A 17149-nucleotide genomic window follows, 5' to 3' on the forward strand; every position below is an offset into this window, starting at 1 on the left:
TGCAAGATGGAGCAGTTAGCAAATCACTGAAAACTTTGAAAGTCAATAACTTTTGACCACAGTGAACTGTGATAACTTACAGCAAACCATATTCCAGATCATGATGAGGAATTTCAGAATATGTACTCACAGTGCACCCCAGTGTAATAATAATTGTTTGTAACTGAGAAACGGGGTAAATATGTTTATTGTTGCGTGTATTTCTGTTAGGGTAATTATGAATTATAGTAATTAAGAGTATAAAAATGACAATCATTTACATGGATTACATGCTTAATAAATTCTGATGACACCAACACAGTGGCGGCTTGTGCAAAATTTGTGCTACAACATCTACATCTACATCATACTCCACAAGCCACCTAATGGTGTGTGGCAGAGGGTACTTTCGGTGCCACTATCTGATCCCTCCAACCCTGTTCCACTCGCAAATAGTGAGTGGGAAGAATGATTGTTGGTAAACCTCTATATTGGTTCTAATTTCTTGAATTTTCTCCTCATTGTCAATATGCGAGATGTATGTGGGGGGAAGTAATATGTTGTCCAACTGCTCCTGAAGAGTGCTGTCCCAAAATTTCAATAGTAAAGCTCTCCATGATGCACAACGCCTCTCTTGTAATGTCTGCCAGTGGAGTTTGCTTAGCATCTCCGTAACGCTCTCTCGCCAGGTAAACAATCCCGTGACGAAATGTGCTGCTCTTTGCTGGATCTTCTCTATCTCCTCTATCAGTCCTACCTGATAGGGATTCCAGATAGATGAACAATACTCAAGAATTGGGCAAACAAGCACCTTATAAGCCACTTCTTTTGTGGATGAGTTACATTTCCTTAAGATTCTTCCAATGAATCTGAGTCTGGTGTCTGCTTTTCCCACTACCTGTTTTATATCGTCATTCCACTTAAGGTCGCTCTGGATAGTTATGCCTATATATTTTACAGCAGACGCTGTCTCCGGTTGTTTATCATCAGTAGTGTAGCTGTACAGTAGTGGATTTATTTTCTTATTTATGCACAGTATGTTACATTTATTTATGTTCAATGCCAGTTACCAGAGTCTGCACTATTCATCAATTCTCTGCAGGTCTTCTGCAGATTCTCACTATCTTCTGACGTTGCTACTTTGGTATAGCAACTGCATCATCTGCGAATAGCCTTAAAGAGCATCCGATGCTTTCTACTAGATCATTTGTATGTACTCTGAATATTACCTTTACATCTGTTGATTTAGTTCCATTAAGAGTGATTTGTTGCATTCTATCTGCAAGAAAGTCTTGAATCCAATCGCAGGTCTGCTCGGGTGCTCTGTAAGCTCATATTTTTTTCATTAAAGGGCAATGCGGGATGGTGTCAAATGCCTTACTGAAATCAAGGAACGTGGCATCAACCTGAGCGCTGTTGTCCACTGCGCTGTGGATCTCGTAGAGGAACAGAGCGAGCTGAGTTTTGCAGAATCTCTGTTTGCGGAATTCATGTTTACTTTTATAGAGGAGATGTTCAGTTTCCAAAAACACCATAATTCTTGAGCATGAAACATGTTCCTTAATTCTACAACAGATTGACGTCAACGATATAGGTCTGTAATTGTGTGGATCTGCCTTATGACCTTTCTTAAAAACGGGAATGACCTGTGCTCTTTTCCAGTCATTAGGTACCTTTCGTTGCTCAAACAATCTACGATAAATTACTGCTAGAAGGGGAGCAAGTTCTTTTGCATAATTTTTACAGAATCTTATAGGCATCTCATCTGGTTCTCTAGCCTTTCCACTACTAAGTGATTGTAGCTGCTTTTCAATTCTGCGATTGGTTATCTCAATATCTACTATTTCGATGTTCGTACGACGATTGAAAGGAGGGACAGTGCTACGATCTTCCACGGTGAAACAACTTTGGAAGACCGAATTCAGTATTTTGGCCTTCTCTCTGTTGTGTGGTCACTGAGAGAATGAATAGATGATTTAGACCCACTTACTGATTTTACATATTTGGTCATCTTTAGGCTTTTAATTTGTAAGGGTAGTAATCGTAACTAAATTCAGTTTATTAATAGTACGTATATCAATTGAACTTTTAAATATATTTAATTTTATAATTGTGTAACACTTCGAGAAATAGAAAAAAGAAATAAACCAGTGGGAATCGAATTCGGGCCACAAAATTGTGAGTCTGTGGTCTTAAATGCTTAGTTGCCACACCATTATGAGATATGCTGCTCAGATATCCCCCATGCTATACGTGTAGATCCTTTAGAGAGCTTTTTACCTGTTCCTGTGGATCACCCAAGTGGTATATTGTACAAACTTGGAAGGGTAATCTACCTGCTTCTAATCACATAGCTTGAGCCAGGTCAATGAGTCTCATCCCATTTCCTCCATTTTTTAGCTTTAGATCCAGAAAAGACCTATCTGTCTCCTTAAATCTCACTTTCTCCTCCGAAGATCGACTGCAAAAGTGCCTCTATAGCAGATAACCTACAGAAAACACTTTCATACTAAAAGGTGGTGGCATTTCTCACTTTTGCTGTATTAGTTTTGTTTGTTCATGACTAGTTTTAGCCTTCTAGCCCACTGTCAAGTGATTTTTGTGATTCTGCAATAGAAAACTATGCCTTACATATTGAAATTTCGGCATTTTTAAATATGTTTTTTTTATTTGCTCTTGTCCACAAATGTTGTCTTGTTGGTTTGACAGCTTGATATTTACAGAGGTATTATACCCCTCTATGCTTGCACAATATGTTACATGGAATTTCAAAGAGAAATACCACTCTTGTGCTGTGAGCAACTTAGTAGTCATAGGACTGGAAGGGATGACACCATATCAGAGCATGCCCAGTGGAAAACAGACAGCTGGATTCCTTCTCTGAGTTCATCATAGTGTGGCTGATGATCATTTCAGCACTTGATCATAGCATACTGGTTTCTAGTCATATTGAAGAGAGTACTACAAAACATGTTTTTGTCCATTTTATTTGCATACCAGCATGTATTCGAGGAGAAATGGCATAACTTTAGTGTGATTTGTGGCTTGCCCTCGAAGAGAAATGGTGTAATTTTAAGTTTGATTTCTGGCTTAATTTGAAGAGAAATAGGATAATTTTAGAGTGTTATTTACAGTGTGCTGTAGCATGTTAGCACATGATAACTGGCTGCTGCTACACCATTGGAGTGGGGAGAGAATTCCCATATAAGACTGATGTGCCACAGCACTTGAAAATTTGTTCATGAAGATTCTGTCATTTTATTGTAATACCGATGCAATTACTTCAAACTTTAATGAGAAATTATGTACACACTAGTTTGCAAATAATCATATTGTGAAACTTCAGTTTCTCCCACATATAAAATATTCAAATAACTTTTGTGACTACAGGTGGGTGAAGTCTTTGACGGTCACTGATATTTTTACAGGTGTACACCCTGCCATTTTTAAGGCATAAATGCTGTGAGAGAGTGTTATGCAAGAAAATTTAAATCTTCAATAAGCAGGACACATGCAGAAAGACAACATAGGCACCATAAAAGGGCCGCCACACAACTTTAGATGACAAATGTTGAAAATCATTGGTAGTGAATTTTAATTAGTAACAGGTGATATGGTAGCATTAATTCTGTCCCTCTGTTGTTTGATCGGAGGGAGGGGGGGGGGGGGGGGAGATTCGATCAGGATTCAAGCAAAAGCCTGCATAAACTGGTGTCCCAACAGCTAGAAGTACATGCCAGATTGTCCATCTTGTTATATTACTTAGGATGGCTGGTGTCAAGGCAGTATTCTGCAAGAGCAGATTTGCTTCATTATTGTAAGCATGTGTGATGCTTAGGCTCACCAGCAGTCCTCCACAGTCCTGATGGTCTAACCAGTGTATGATATGTTACAACTTCAAGGGATTCAGTCGACACCTGCCTTATTCAAACCAAGATCACCCTTTACAGACCCTAAAGGGGCCCTTATCTTAGATAGTGTTCGAAAAACACACTTCACATCATTTTTCTATGAATACAACCACTCCTGTTGGAAATGAAATGTACATGAGGCTGCGGCCTCATTATTTTTTTCATCACTCACTCGATTTGTGTTTGGTCCACAGCACAACAAGCTGACCTGTGGCTTTCACTGTAACCTTTCAGGTGAAAGGTGACTTTGAGGTGGGCCAACTCAGCTGAGTAACTTGCAGGGTCTGAGATGGCATGGGCCCTGTGTTTTAAGGTATGAAGTACACCTCCATGCTGAGCCAGCTGCTGACAGTTATCAGCCTAAATGTCCAAATCAGTGAGAGTTGCTTCCTGTAAACAGCAGTCCCAATGTACTATCAACCTTTTCATCAAGGAATGGAAGGTAGCCATCCTTTTCCACTTCCATCAAGGAAGTGAATATTTAGGTGGACTAAATTAAGATGTTCTCAAAAGTTGTTTAACTCAATTCCGTGAGCCCAAACAACAAAAGTATCATCTACATATCTAAAAAAGCAACAAGTTTCAAAGCCACTGACTCCAGGGCACGTTCCTCGAAATCTCCCATAAACAGCTCAGCAATAATAGGTGACGAAGGGCTCTCCATCACAACTTCATCTGTCTGTTTATAGAACAGGTCATTGAATAAAAAGAAAAGGAAGTCAACATATGTTGAACTAAGTTAGTTAATTCAACACTGAACCTAACCTCACTTAATGAATGAGACAGAGGAATGTGAGTGGGGAGACTCCATCGAAACTCACTGAAATATCAGACTCTTTCAAACACAGTCCCTCTAATTGACATAAGAAATCCGCTGCATTCTTAATGTGATGTACACACTGGCCTACAAGTGTTTTCAACAAAATAGCAATGTGTTTTGCTACACATTATTTTGGAGCACCAACTGTGGGGGATAATCTCTTTCAACAGGGAATGTTTATTCAGGAGGTTATTAGTCTTCCTCTCAGCCCTTTGTTGGATCAGCTCTGAGTTTACAATATGCTGGATTGGATAGTAAACACTGCATCTTTTGTACATAATCCTGCTTGTCCTACACAAATGTAGCATAGCCCTTGTCCTTGAATAAACTAACAATATCAGGATACATGTGGAGTGAATACAAAGCAGCCCACTCTGCTGCTGTAATCTCTTGGGCAAACGTGCCCAAGTCAGCACATGACATGCTTCTCTCCGAAAGCTTTCTCCATGAGATTGATCACGGAACATCAAGATTATTCATAACGCCCTGCAGCCTGTATTACTTACACACACACACACACACACACACAACACCACCACCACCACATATATGCACACATAAGTACACCATACGATTCCACACAGGATGTTAAATGTATATTTGGAATTTAACCATGAGGAAACACACTGACAAAAACTCGCTGAAGTGCTCATTCATGTAGTAGAAGATATTTATGTATCACTCCCTTCTCACCCCATCCCTAGGTGGAGTAGGGATGTCTTACTTCCACACTTTTTGTATTCAAATAATATCATGTTTATATCAGAGCTTGTTGAAATAGTTTCAGCAGAATAATCTGGATAAATTTAAATCTCTCCCCAATCTTCTTTCCTCCTGCTACACCCCTTTCCCTTTTCCAACTGCTTCCTCACACACAATCCCTCTTCCACCTGGGTCCTCACACCCAGTATATCTTCCACCTGCCTCCTCACACCCAGTAAATCTTCCACCTGCCTCCTCACACCCAGTACATCTTCCACCTGCCTCCTCACACCCAGTGCATTCTCTAACTGCCTCCTCACAATGTCCCCCCTTCCACTTACCTCCTCACAACCTGTCCCTCTTCCACCTGCCTCTCCAAATCCCTTCCACTTCCACCTGTCTCCTCTCACCACGTTTCTTTTCCAATCATCTGCATCTTCCATCTGCGTATACACTTCCCACACCTGTCCCTTCTATTTGTCCATCTCCTTCTCATCCATCTCTCTGTCCATCTCCTCTTGCCCCCTCTCTCTGCGTACCTCTCAAAATATTGGCAGTTGTTGAAGACATCACTTGACTGCACTCCCTTAATCTTTTTGCACAACAATTGTTTTTTGTGTCATGTTTGTCAACGCAGAAACATACCATTTTCTGTGCCTTCCGATTACAGTTTCAGATTTTATGAAAAAAAATATTAGTTGTCGGTTAATGACACTGGAGCCAGTATATATGCTTTTCTAGTGAGATTTTAGTCAAATTCGGGTATCACAAAGCAGTGCTTTTCAGTTATTTTCATTGAATAAATGAGTTATTTATTTCGGTTACTAAGGCTTGGTACTGCTTGTAGCTAGATATACAAAATAAGACCTGAAGGGGAAGAATGATCGAAAGTCAGTGCAAACTTTTCCAGGTTGATGTTAGCTATTTTACAACCTTAAGGTTTTTGTTAGCATTATACGACTCACTGTTGGATATTTTTTGGGACATGCAGTATTTCAGTTTGCCCAGTTAGGGGGGGGGGGGGGGGGAACTGAACAAATGTACATCACCATTGCTATGCACTGAATTTGGGTGCTTGTTTTTCTTATTTTCATTAGGTGCCTTTATGCTGGTGCTGAATTTGCAGTTCCGACTGGTAAAATCAAGACTGCACTTCAAACTCTTCAGCCCGCGGCCACAGGTGTGGCGTGTGCAGTCGGCACTGCTTCTCCCTGTTGGCCTTAGCCTGGTGGTAGTGCCATTTCACATAGGTGATGAACGCCTCGCTGCCCTACTTGGCACTTCACGGCCTCTTCTTTCTGAAGCTGGATTGCGGCCAGCTATTGTGGCTGACTGGGGCACTACCAGTGATACTAGCTCCAGTGTGGGTTCAGCACAGAATATCTTCTCCACGGCACCGAATCACATTCGTGAAAGGCTCGAAGGTGTTGCATCAGATGGCTGGCCACAGGCACTGTAAGTTGTACAGGATGCTGTGCATTTTTATGATAATATCTGAAATGATATACATAGCCAGTGATTATTTTTCTTGTTTACTTATTGCCAGTTGTATTTGTGTGAAACATGGGAAGGAAATTAAGCTCTCCAATTAGACTAACTAGCACCAATGTTCTCTGTTGTAGAACTGTTTGTGATTCAAGAATAAAAGTCAAAATGTTTTCCCAAAATGTCAGTCATTACTTAATCTCCTAGAGTATACATTGTTGTGCACCTGTTGAGATTTTTTGTGATTAGTTTAATACATCGTGTGTCAGAATGATTATTTTCTGTGGCATAGAAATATATGATGTTGATCAAAAGGGGCAATGACGATAACTTGTTTAACATAAGTAACAGAGCAATATTGAATATTCACACTGACCCACTTTTCAGTCTTTGAAAAGGTGACTTTCAGCTGTTGTTACTTAAAACAACTTTGTTCCTGTATCATCTTTCAATACTTGCAAGAATGTTGCTGCAAGCAGCTCACATAAATGAACCTATGTAAAATGATCAATCAGTTCATTTATATGCCCTTAAATGTTGGATTATGCTCCTGACACTGAGAAGTATAGTTTCATCAAAACAAACAAATCTGTCCATTTTCCTGATGTAAGAGAAATCTTCTGTGGAGGCCTTGAATAGAATCGGAAAATCAGATCAGACAAAGATGGCATTTTCATGTTTATGGTGAGGTCTCTCAATATCTTGGAGCATTGCATATAATGTTGTTTGATGAATTTCACTACTTCTATTTGCTACTTGTACAGCAGAATTGTGACATGTTGAGTGCATTGGTTTCGTTGCAGTTTCTCTTTGGATGGTGATACAGTTTTCACATTGATGGAGATACCATGACGAAAAGGCTGTAAGAATTGGTGTTTGTAGTGTGAAAGGTTTGGGTGGCATTATATCACTGTTCTTGTATTGTACAATAGCATATGAAATTGTTAAGGAAGAAGTCTTTTGTGATGCTGATGCAACATAAAATATGCTTGATTTTTTAAAGCATTAATCAAAAGTATTGTAATATAATATTTGTATTTCATTGTGATATTTAACTGTATAAAGAAGTGCTTTAACATCACGATATTATTATTATTATTATTATTATTATTATTATTATTACTACTACTACTACTACTACTACTACTACTACTACTAGTAGTAGTAGTAGTAGTAGTAGTAGTAGCATGTTCCAAATAATGGAAGGAGTAAGAGTAACCATTTACTGTGTAGTATAGTTCCCAACATGTTTAATTATATGTCTATGAAGGCTTTCCTGGCGTGATAATTGATAATATTCTCCTTGGGTATGCAACTGGATCATAACGTCTTCATGACACAATATTTCCGCGGTCCAACTGGCCACCATCTTCAGGTGAGAGTGCTGGTGCACGATCTCACCGGAACTGACTTCCCAGCGCAAGTGGCGGCCCCTATATAGGCCGCAGAAGACCCACAACGCGTGCGCGAGAAGGTGCCGTAACTGCCCTCTAGCGCAGTAAGCATGTCGCGCCGCCAGTAGTGGAAACAGGCAAAATCGAGATATCGCTGTCAAAAATTAAAAAATTAAAAAATTTTTTATTCCAACAATCGAAACACAGACCGTTGTTTTTTAATGTCAGATAACACCAGGTCCCAAGTCTTACTTAAAAGATAACCCTTGTCTCTATTAATAAGATTGTCAGATAAACGAATCTCTATGGATTCTTTTAAAACACAGTCCCAATAGCGAGATGCAGTGGCAACCATTTGTGTCGCGTCATATAGCATTCTGTGTCCCTCGGTCAGACAGTGCTCCGCCACTGCGGATTTCTCAGGTTGAAGCAGCCGTGTGTGCCGCTGATGCTCAACACATCGGTCCTGAATGGTCCAGATTGTCTGACCAATATAAGCCTTCCCACTGTGGCAAGGGATCTTACACACACCGGGCTTCCTCAAACCCAAGTCATCCTTAACAGAGCCAAGAAGTGCTCTAATCTTGGCTGGCGGACGAAAAATACTTTTGATATGATATCTTTTCAGAGTTCTTCCTATCTTTGAGGAAATGCTCCCAGCAAAAGGCAGGAAAGCCACCGATTTGCAGATATCTTCTGGTGGTTCAGGCGATGGTCCAAACTGGAAAGCACGACGGATCTGTTTATCTGTATAGCCATTCTGCTTGAACACAACCTTAAGATGGTCCAATTCTTGTGTCAAGCTTTCTCCATCTGAAATGGCATAAGCTCTTCTCGCCAACGTCCGCAGGACCCCTGTACGCTGGAACGATGGATGACAGCTAGAAGCATGCAGGTAACGGTCCATGTGCGTAGGCTTTCGATAAACACTGTTTTCCAGTGTCCCATCATCCTTTCTGTACACCACAACATCCAGAAACGGAAGCTTTCCATCACTTTCCACCTCCATGGTAAACTTAATGCTAGGATGCAGGGAATTAAAATGATCTAGGAGGCGGTCAAGAGCTTCTCTCCCATGAGGCCACACCATAAACGTATCGTCAACGTACCTCCAGTAACAGGTTGGTTTTAAGGACGCCGTCTTCAGCGCCATGTCCTCCAAATCTTCCATAAAAAGGTTGGCTACTATTGGGGACAATGGGCTCCCCATAGCCACTCCGTCAGTCTTTTCAAAATATTTGTCATTGAATAAAAAGTACGCCGACGTCAGCACGTGGCGACAAAGCCTGGTTGTTTCCTCATCCAGTTTCTCACCAATTAATTGCAAGGATTCTTCCAGAGGAACCCGGGTAAAAGCGACACGACATCAAAGCTCACAAGCAAATCGCAGGGACTAAGAGACAAGGACTTCAATCTCTGAATAAACACCATAGAATTGGGAATGTGACGTTCGCATTTACCAACGTGAGGGCCAAGAACAGATGCTAAATACTTGGCTAGATTGTAGGTAGGAGCACCCAAATTACTCACGATCGGACGAAGCGGGACCCCTTTCTTATGAATCTTGGGTAGACCGTATAGTCTCGGTGGCACAGTAGCACCAGGACGAAGTTTTTTGAGAACGTCGTCAAGTAAAGAACTCTTCTTCAGCAGTGAAAGCGTCTTTCGTTTATAGTCTCGGTGGCACAGTAGCACCAGGACGAAGTTTTTTGAGAACGTCGTCAAGTAAAGAACTCTTCTTCAGCAGTGAAAGCGTCTTTCGTTTTTTCCGTTCAGTTGGGTCGTCCTGCAAGTAAGAGATCCATCTTTCCCAGATAGTCATCATGTGACAGAAGAACCGTTGCGTTGCCTTTGTCCGCTGGTAGAACTATCAGATCCTCATCTTCTCTAATGAACCGGACGGCTGCCCTTTCGAGAGAGGAGATGTTACTCCGTGGAGGCGGCGCCCGCCGCAATGTATGTGAGACCTCTTGCCTAATCTCTGCAGCTGAAGAAGATTTCTTTACCTGACAACGTTCTCAAAAAACTTCGTCTTGGTGCTGCCGTGCCACCGAGACTATATGGTCTACCCAAGATTCATAAGAAAGGGGGTCCTGCTTCGTCCGATCGTGAGTAATTTGGGTGCTCCTACCTACAATCTAGCCAAGTATTTAGCATCTGTTCTTGGCTCTCACATCGGTAAATGCGAACATCACATTCCCAATTCTATGGTGTTTATTCAGAGATTGAAGTCCTTGTCTCTTAGTCCCTGCGATTTGCTTGTGAGCTTTGATGTCGTATCGCTTTTTACCCGGGTTCCTCTGGAAGAATCCTTGCAATTAATTGGTGAGAAACTGGATGAGGAAACAACCAGGCTTTGTCGCCACGTGCTGATGTCGACGTACTTTTTATTCAATGACAGACTGACGGAATGGCTATGGGGAACCCATTGTCCCCAATAGTTGCCAACCTTTTTATGGAAGATTTGGAGGACATGACACTGAAGACGGCGTCCTTAAAATCAACCTGTTTCTGGAGGTACGTTGACGATACGTTTATGGTGTGGCCTCATGGGAGAGAAGCTCTTGACTGCCTCCTAGATCATTTTAATTCCCTGCATCCTAGCATTAAGTTTACCATGGAGGTGGAAAGTGATGGAAAGCTTCTGTTTCTGGATGTTCTGCTGTACAGAAAGGAGAATGGGACACAGGGACACAGTGTTTATCGAAAGCCTATGCACACGGACCGTTACCTGCATGCTTCTAGCTGTCATCCATTGTTCCAGCATACGGGGGTCCTGCGGACGTTGGCGAGAAGAGCTTATGCCATTTCAGATGGAGAAAGCTTGACACAAGAATTGGACCATCTTAAGGTTGTGTTCAAGCAGAATGGCTATGCAGATAAACAGATCCATCGTGCTTTCCAGTTTGGACCATTGCCTGAACCACCAGAAGATATCTGCAAATCGGTGGCTTTCCTGCCTTTTGCTGGGAGCATTTCCTCAAAGATAGGAAGAACTCTGAAAAGATATCATATCAAAAGTATTTTTCGTCCGCCAGCCAAGATTAGAGCGCTTCTTGGCTCTGTTAAGGATGACTTGGGTTTGAGGAAGCCCGGTGTGTGTAAGATCCCTTGCCACTGTGGGAAGGCTTATATTGGTCAGACAATCCGGACCATTCAGGACCGATGTGTTGAGCATCAGCGGCACACACGGCTGCTTCAACCTGAGAAATCCGCAGTGGCAGAGCGCTATCTCACCGAGGGACACAGAATGCTATTTGACGCGACACAAATGGTTGCCCCTGCATCTCGCTATTGGGACTGTGTTTTAAAAGAATCCATAGAGATTCATTTATCTGACAATCTTATTAATAGAGACAAGGGTTATCTTTTAAGTAAGACTTGGGGCCCGGTGTTATCTGACATTAAAAAACAACGGTCTGTGTTTCAATCGTCGGAATAAAAATTTTTAAAAATTTTTTAATTTTTGACAGCGATATCTCGATTTTGCCTGTTTCCACCACTTGCGGCGCGGCATGTTTACTGCGCTAGAGGGCAGTTGCGGCACCTTCTCGCGCATGCGTTGTGGGTCTTCTGCGGCCTATATAGGGGCCGCCGCTTGCGCTGGGAAGTCAGTTCCGGCGAGATCGTGCACCAGCACTCTCACCTGAAGATGGCGGCCAGTTGGACCGCGGAAATATTGTGTCATGAAGACGTTATGATCCGGCTGCATACCTGAGAAGAATATTATCATGTTTAATTATAGTTGTGCCATTTACAATATTTGCACTAAGTGTTGGCAAAGTAATGATAGTATTAACTTCTATCTTTTGGCTACAGGCTATCTTTACAAAACAGCTGATCTGTGTTTTATTCCTACTATGTGCTGCCATTGAATTCCCTGTTAAATAAGAAAAATCTTCAGCTCCGATTCATCCCAGAGTTCAGTGTGGTTTTGGAGACATGCTCTTGTGTGCCAGCAGGATTAGGAGTTGGGTGAAACATCTGAAAGACAGGAACAAAAGTATAATATATGAGACCTATAGCAGTCATCCTTGAACTGCCTTCACAGTAGACAACAGTAAAAGACTTGATGAGTTCATTACCTAATCAGTTACGCCACTGAGAGTGAGATTGCAATTTAAGAAAATTTGAAACTTTGGTTTATCAAGAAGTTTCTACCAGGTGAATCCTACTTCTACTGACTGAACACTGGAAATCTGAGATACAAACTTTCACCCAGTGTGTTCTGAGGAGATTTTGAAATGTAGGAGATGATTTTGTGATGAACATTGAGACAGGTGATGAAAACTGATTCCATTGTTGTGAACCTGAAACAAAGTGACAAAGTACAGAATGGCACCATGAGGATTCACCATCTGCAAAGAGAGCAAGGACAGTGTGATCTGCTGGGAAAGTTATGGGCAGTCTTCTGGGACGCAGAAGATTGCATTCTGGCTGTTTGACTTAGACAAACCATAAATGCTGTTCTTTACATCCAGACACATCTAAGTATTCCACAATGAAACCTTGGGAAGAAGATTGTCCAGCAGCAGGATGTTTGGCAACACACTGCTTATGTCACGGTGGAGAAAATTAGGAATTCGAGCGTTTGTATTCTCCACCCTGCAGCCATAGCATGGCAGTCTACCATCTTTTTGGTTTTGTGAAAGAACACCATCATATCCAGTGCTGTGAGACACTGGAGGACTTCAAGAAAGCAGAGCATGACTATCTTTGAGTAGCCAGAAATGACTTCTATTGCAAAGGAAATTACAGACTTGGAGAAGAATAGGAAAAATGTATGCAGTGAAGTGGAGATAGTGTTGAAAATTGAATGAAAACTTTATAGTTTAGAGTGGTATACATTAGTTGTCTAAAAAATAAAAAGTAATATTCATAACACTGGGTTGCTTTTGACTTTCAGTACAGTCAATGTACAAGGTGTTACTGGGATGATGATATTATTGTTACAGTCTGTCATTTGCAGAAGCTTTTTGGTGCCTGTTATGAATGGAAAGTGGCCATTTTTTAAATTATCAAAAAGCTCATTGTTTGTAATTTTTAAAAAACAATGCAGTACGAAATGTTACTGTGTTCTCCATCTGAAGAAACTCAGTTAACAGAGAAATATATGTAATGAAAAACAAATGTGGAAGGAAGTAACTGCATAGATATTTAGGTACTAGTCACTACTCTTCAGCCATGGGAAAAAAAGCAAAAGGCTGCAGAGGAGCTGCAGTAATTCTAAAGAGCTGAGGATGACAGTAATGAGGATACCTCATAAACACTGTAAGTCCAAATGGAACATGATTAAATACAGAATATCCACTGAGGATGGTGCAACTGTGTTCAAAGATGTTTGAGGAAAAACGAGGCGAAATTTTTTTCTTCCAGTGATTGTTATATGTGTTGTTCCACTGTCACATGTATGTTGTTGTCATATTCTACTGGGAATCAGAAATTCTGAGATCACTGTCTTATTGCAGTTGTTCAGTTTCTAAGGCATATGTCAGATGTCATTTGCAGGAAGTCATTACTGCTGATGCTGACAGATTTCACATAATCTCATTACCGAGTGAAGTGTACAATGTTTGCATTGAGGATGAATAGGATTCCAGTCACTGTTGACCACTCAGGTTTAGGTTTTCTATGTTTTCCCTAAATCACTTAAACTGCATACAGGGATGGTTCCGTTGGAGAGGTGATGGATGAATTCCTGTTCCAATATATGCAGCCTGAGGCTCTGCTCCATTCCAAATGACCTAGTCATCAGTTGAGTACTAAACCCTCATCTTATCTCATTTACAGTTCTTTTCGGCAATCCTTGTAAAGTTAAATGATTCTATTCACTGAGACTTGGAAGATAGCATGCTTAAGGCTCTGAACTCGTATTTGCAGGAAACAGTATTCAGATTCCTGTCCAGCTACACTGCTTTAGTTTTTTGGAGTATTGCTAAACCACTTCATGTAAAGTCTAGGATGGTTCCGTACAAAGGACTATTACCAATTCTGTGGCCCATATTTGTCTGCCTCAGGATATGCCCATACCTGATGGTTTGTATGTAAACATTATGTCAAACTGTAACCGTGTATTGATCTGTTGCTCTTAATTTACTTAATATATGGGCAGTGCTGACAAAGGAAACTCCCCATCGCACCTCCCTCAGGTTTAGTGGTGAAATAGCCCATTGGATAGCCGGTCAAAAATGGAACATAGATCGAGCATGAAAACAGGAAGAAGGTGTACTGAACTGTGAGAAAAGGAGCAAAGTAGAAACAGTAAATGATCTAAGCTTAAGGTGTACAACATCGATCAAAGTCCAAGAACCATACTGTTGTGGTTGTGTGGTCATGTTGTTGGACTGCAAAGTGGGAAATCTATGTTCAGATCTTCCTGATGCACCTTTGTTTTCACAAAATTATGAGCTTTTTGTCGGTCATTGCTGTTTTTTGTCGCTCATTGCTGTTTCTCTTCTCCTTCTGTAGTCTTGGTAATTGTCGTACTACGCATTGGTTATAGAATACAGTCATGTCATAAGAATATACTACTGTTGCAAGGAAATGTGATGAAAAGTGAGAGCAGATGAGATGCCGCATAGACCTCTCACAGAAATAAAAACAACAAATATACAGATGTAAATTATGTTACAAAGGAATTCAAGAGCCAAAACTTCCAAAATAGAATGTAGGAGTTGTAACTTGCGGTACTTGTGTAAAACAAATAGGAGCTACATACGTCTGGAGGCCCCTCCCTTGCACATCGCTGTTGCAAATGGATGTTACTCCATGACGTAGACACAAATTTGAATACAGAAAACAGACACATCACTGACTAGATGGACAGTTCACGATTTTGAGAAGAAGAAGAAGAAAATGGGGCACAAGTGAGATTTGAACACGGATCTCCCACCTTGCAGTCCAACAGCATGACCACAGAACCATGACGCCATGGCTATTCGAATTCACTAGATGGTGCACATCTTCAGCTTGGACTGTTCAGTGTTTCAATTTTTTGCTTCCTTTTTCACAGTTCAGTACACCTTCTTCCTGTTTTCATGCTTGATCTGTGCTCAGTTTTTGACAGGCTATCCACTGGGCCATCTTAAGACTAAATCTGATGGGGTTGCAATGGGAAGTTTCCCTTATAAGTATTACTGCACAAGTCAGAGATCTCCCATTGTACCTCACACGGCCGTCCAGCTGCGAGGACACCTATGTAATATACTACCTACAATGCTGCACATCTGCTTCTTGATGTGCAACAACAAATGCTGGTCACACAACATCAGTTATCATTGATATTACTTCACAAACATGCAGTGTTGTGAAGTACAAGTGTTTCCATTATTTTGAAACAATCTCTTCATTAGTGGGTAATAGACTAAAAGCTGATAGCTGTACTATTTTACAGTAAAGCCTGTGCTGTTATGATTTATTTCTGATTTTTAATGTCTGGAGTGCTGTTGGTTTCATATTACTGCATGATATGAAAAGTTAAAGAGAATGTTCTGTTCATTGACATTACACTGGACAACAGAGTTGTTTAAGCATAATGTTTGATTTTGTTTCCAGAATATTTTGTGAAATTCTGCCTCATCTGATACAGAAGAAAGATGTTAAAAGTCTAGAATGGTGCTTAAGACACCTCACAGACTTACCAGAAGATGGCCTTGTGCAAGTATTGTCATTCTGCCTGTCAGCGAATGATACAGTTTTTGATTCTGGTGTGCCAGCTGTTGACGGGGATGCATCATTTTTAATGAATGGTAAAGTTCACAGTTATGCATTCATTTAGTATAATTTTGTGTTGTCACAACTTGAAATTAATTTATTAGGTTAAATTCGAAGATGAATTAATATTTTCATAGTGGTTAAGTACTTGTCTAAGTGTGATCATGTTGAGATGAAATGCACATTGATTGATAGAGCAGCAATTGTCTAATCTTTACTGGAGAAAATGCTCAGATGCTGACTACAGAATCCAATCCACAGCTAGTTAAATCCAGATAGTGTACACCATTGACTAATTAATTAATCCATTAACAGTTTGCATTGTCAAGCCCTGACAGTAAAGTATGTTAGAATAAATGCAAAAGACTGCCGTTATTATCCAGTTTTGAGCCATGAAACTAATCCCTAGATCTTTATAATAGAACTGTATTTATAGGTTGGAGGACACCCGTTTGCAATCTGAGATGGCAGTGCATATTCACATATTTTGCTATAGGAAATGCATAACATGTTAAAACCAGTTAGCTGACTTACCAACTCCTGCATGTGGCATGACAAAAATTCCTGTACTATCATATCAAATATTTTACATATCACAGTCGTGATATTTTTTTATTTTTCAGTTGTTGCCATCTCTTATTGACTTCTCTCTTGTCCCCTTCTGTCACTTGTCTTTCTTGACCTGATCACTTGTGTTACTTCTTTTTACTTATTCCATCACTATTATCATTTCACACAACAATTTTCCTCTTCTTTTGAATGAAGGCACCTCCAGTTCCAATGACTTGTATTTCTGTCTACCAATTTACACATAGTAAGAATAATTTTTTTATAATTGCGAAGACTTCCGTGGTCAGAATCAGTTGACATGGAAGTTTTCTTGGGTATGTTACCTTATTACACCTTAAAAGCGTATTACTAGTGAAACAAACATTTTGGCCATGGTTACAGTGCCCTCCTTCTTGGTGTATTTTTGTGTCCAGAGTAACTTATATTTTGCCATGACTGCTCACTGAGGATGAGGATGACTTTGGGCCATAATTTAAAAAAAAAACATTGATGTAAGCGGTTTCTTGTGATGGAAGAAGTGAGAAACGTATTGTAATAGGTTACTATGATGGAATGAGTACCCGCCAGGTTAGCCG

The 17149-nt window shown here is 40.6% G+C and overlaps 1 protein-coding gene across 1 annotated transcript in view; it reads left to right on the top strand.

Moving 5' to 3' along the window:
* LOC126176828 (nucleolar protein 11) overlaps nt 1-17149 on the top strand; it is an 85480-nt gene that overhangs the window by 51688 nt on the left and 16643 nt on the right. Inside the window, exons 6-7 of the mRNA XM_049924011.1 lie at nt 6510-6867; nt 15846-16039. Of these exons, the coding sequence (XP_049779968.1) occupies nt 6510-6867; nt 15846-16039 (552 nt within the window). The remainder of the gene's footprint in view (nt 1-6509; nt 6868-15845; nt 16040-17149) is intronic.

The sequence above is a fragment of the Schistocerca cancellata genome, chromosome 3 (assembly GCF_023864275.1).
Source record: "Schistocerca cancellata isolate TAMUIC-IGC-003103 chromosome 3, iqSchCanc2.1, whole genome shotgun sequence".
NCBI lineage: Eukaryota > Metazoa > Arthropoda > Insecta > Orthoptera > Acrididae > Schistocerca > Schistocerca cancellata.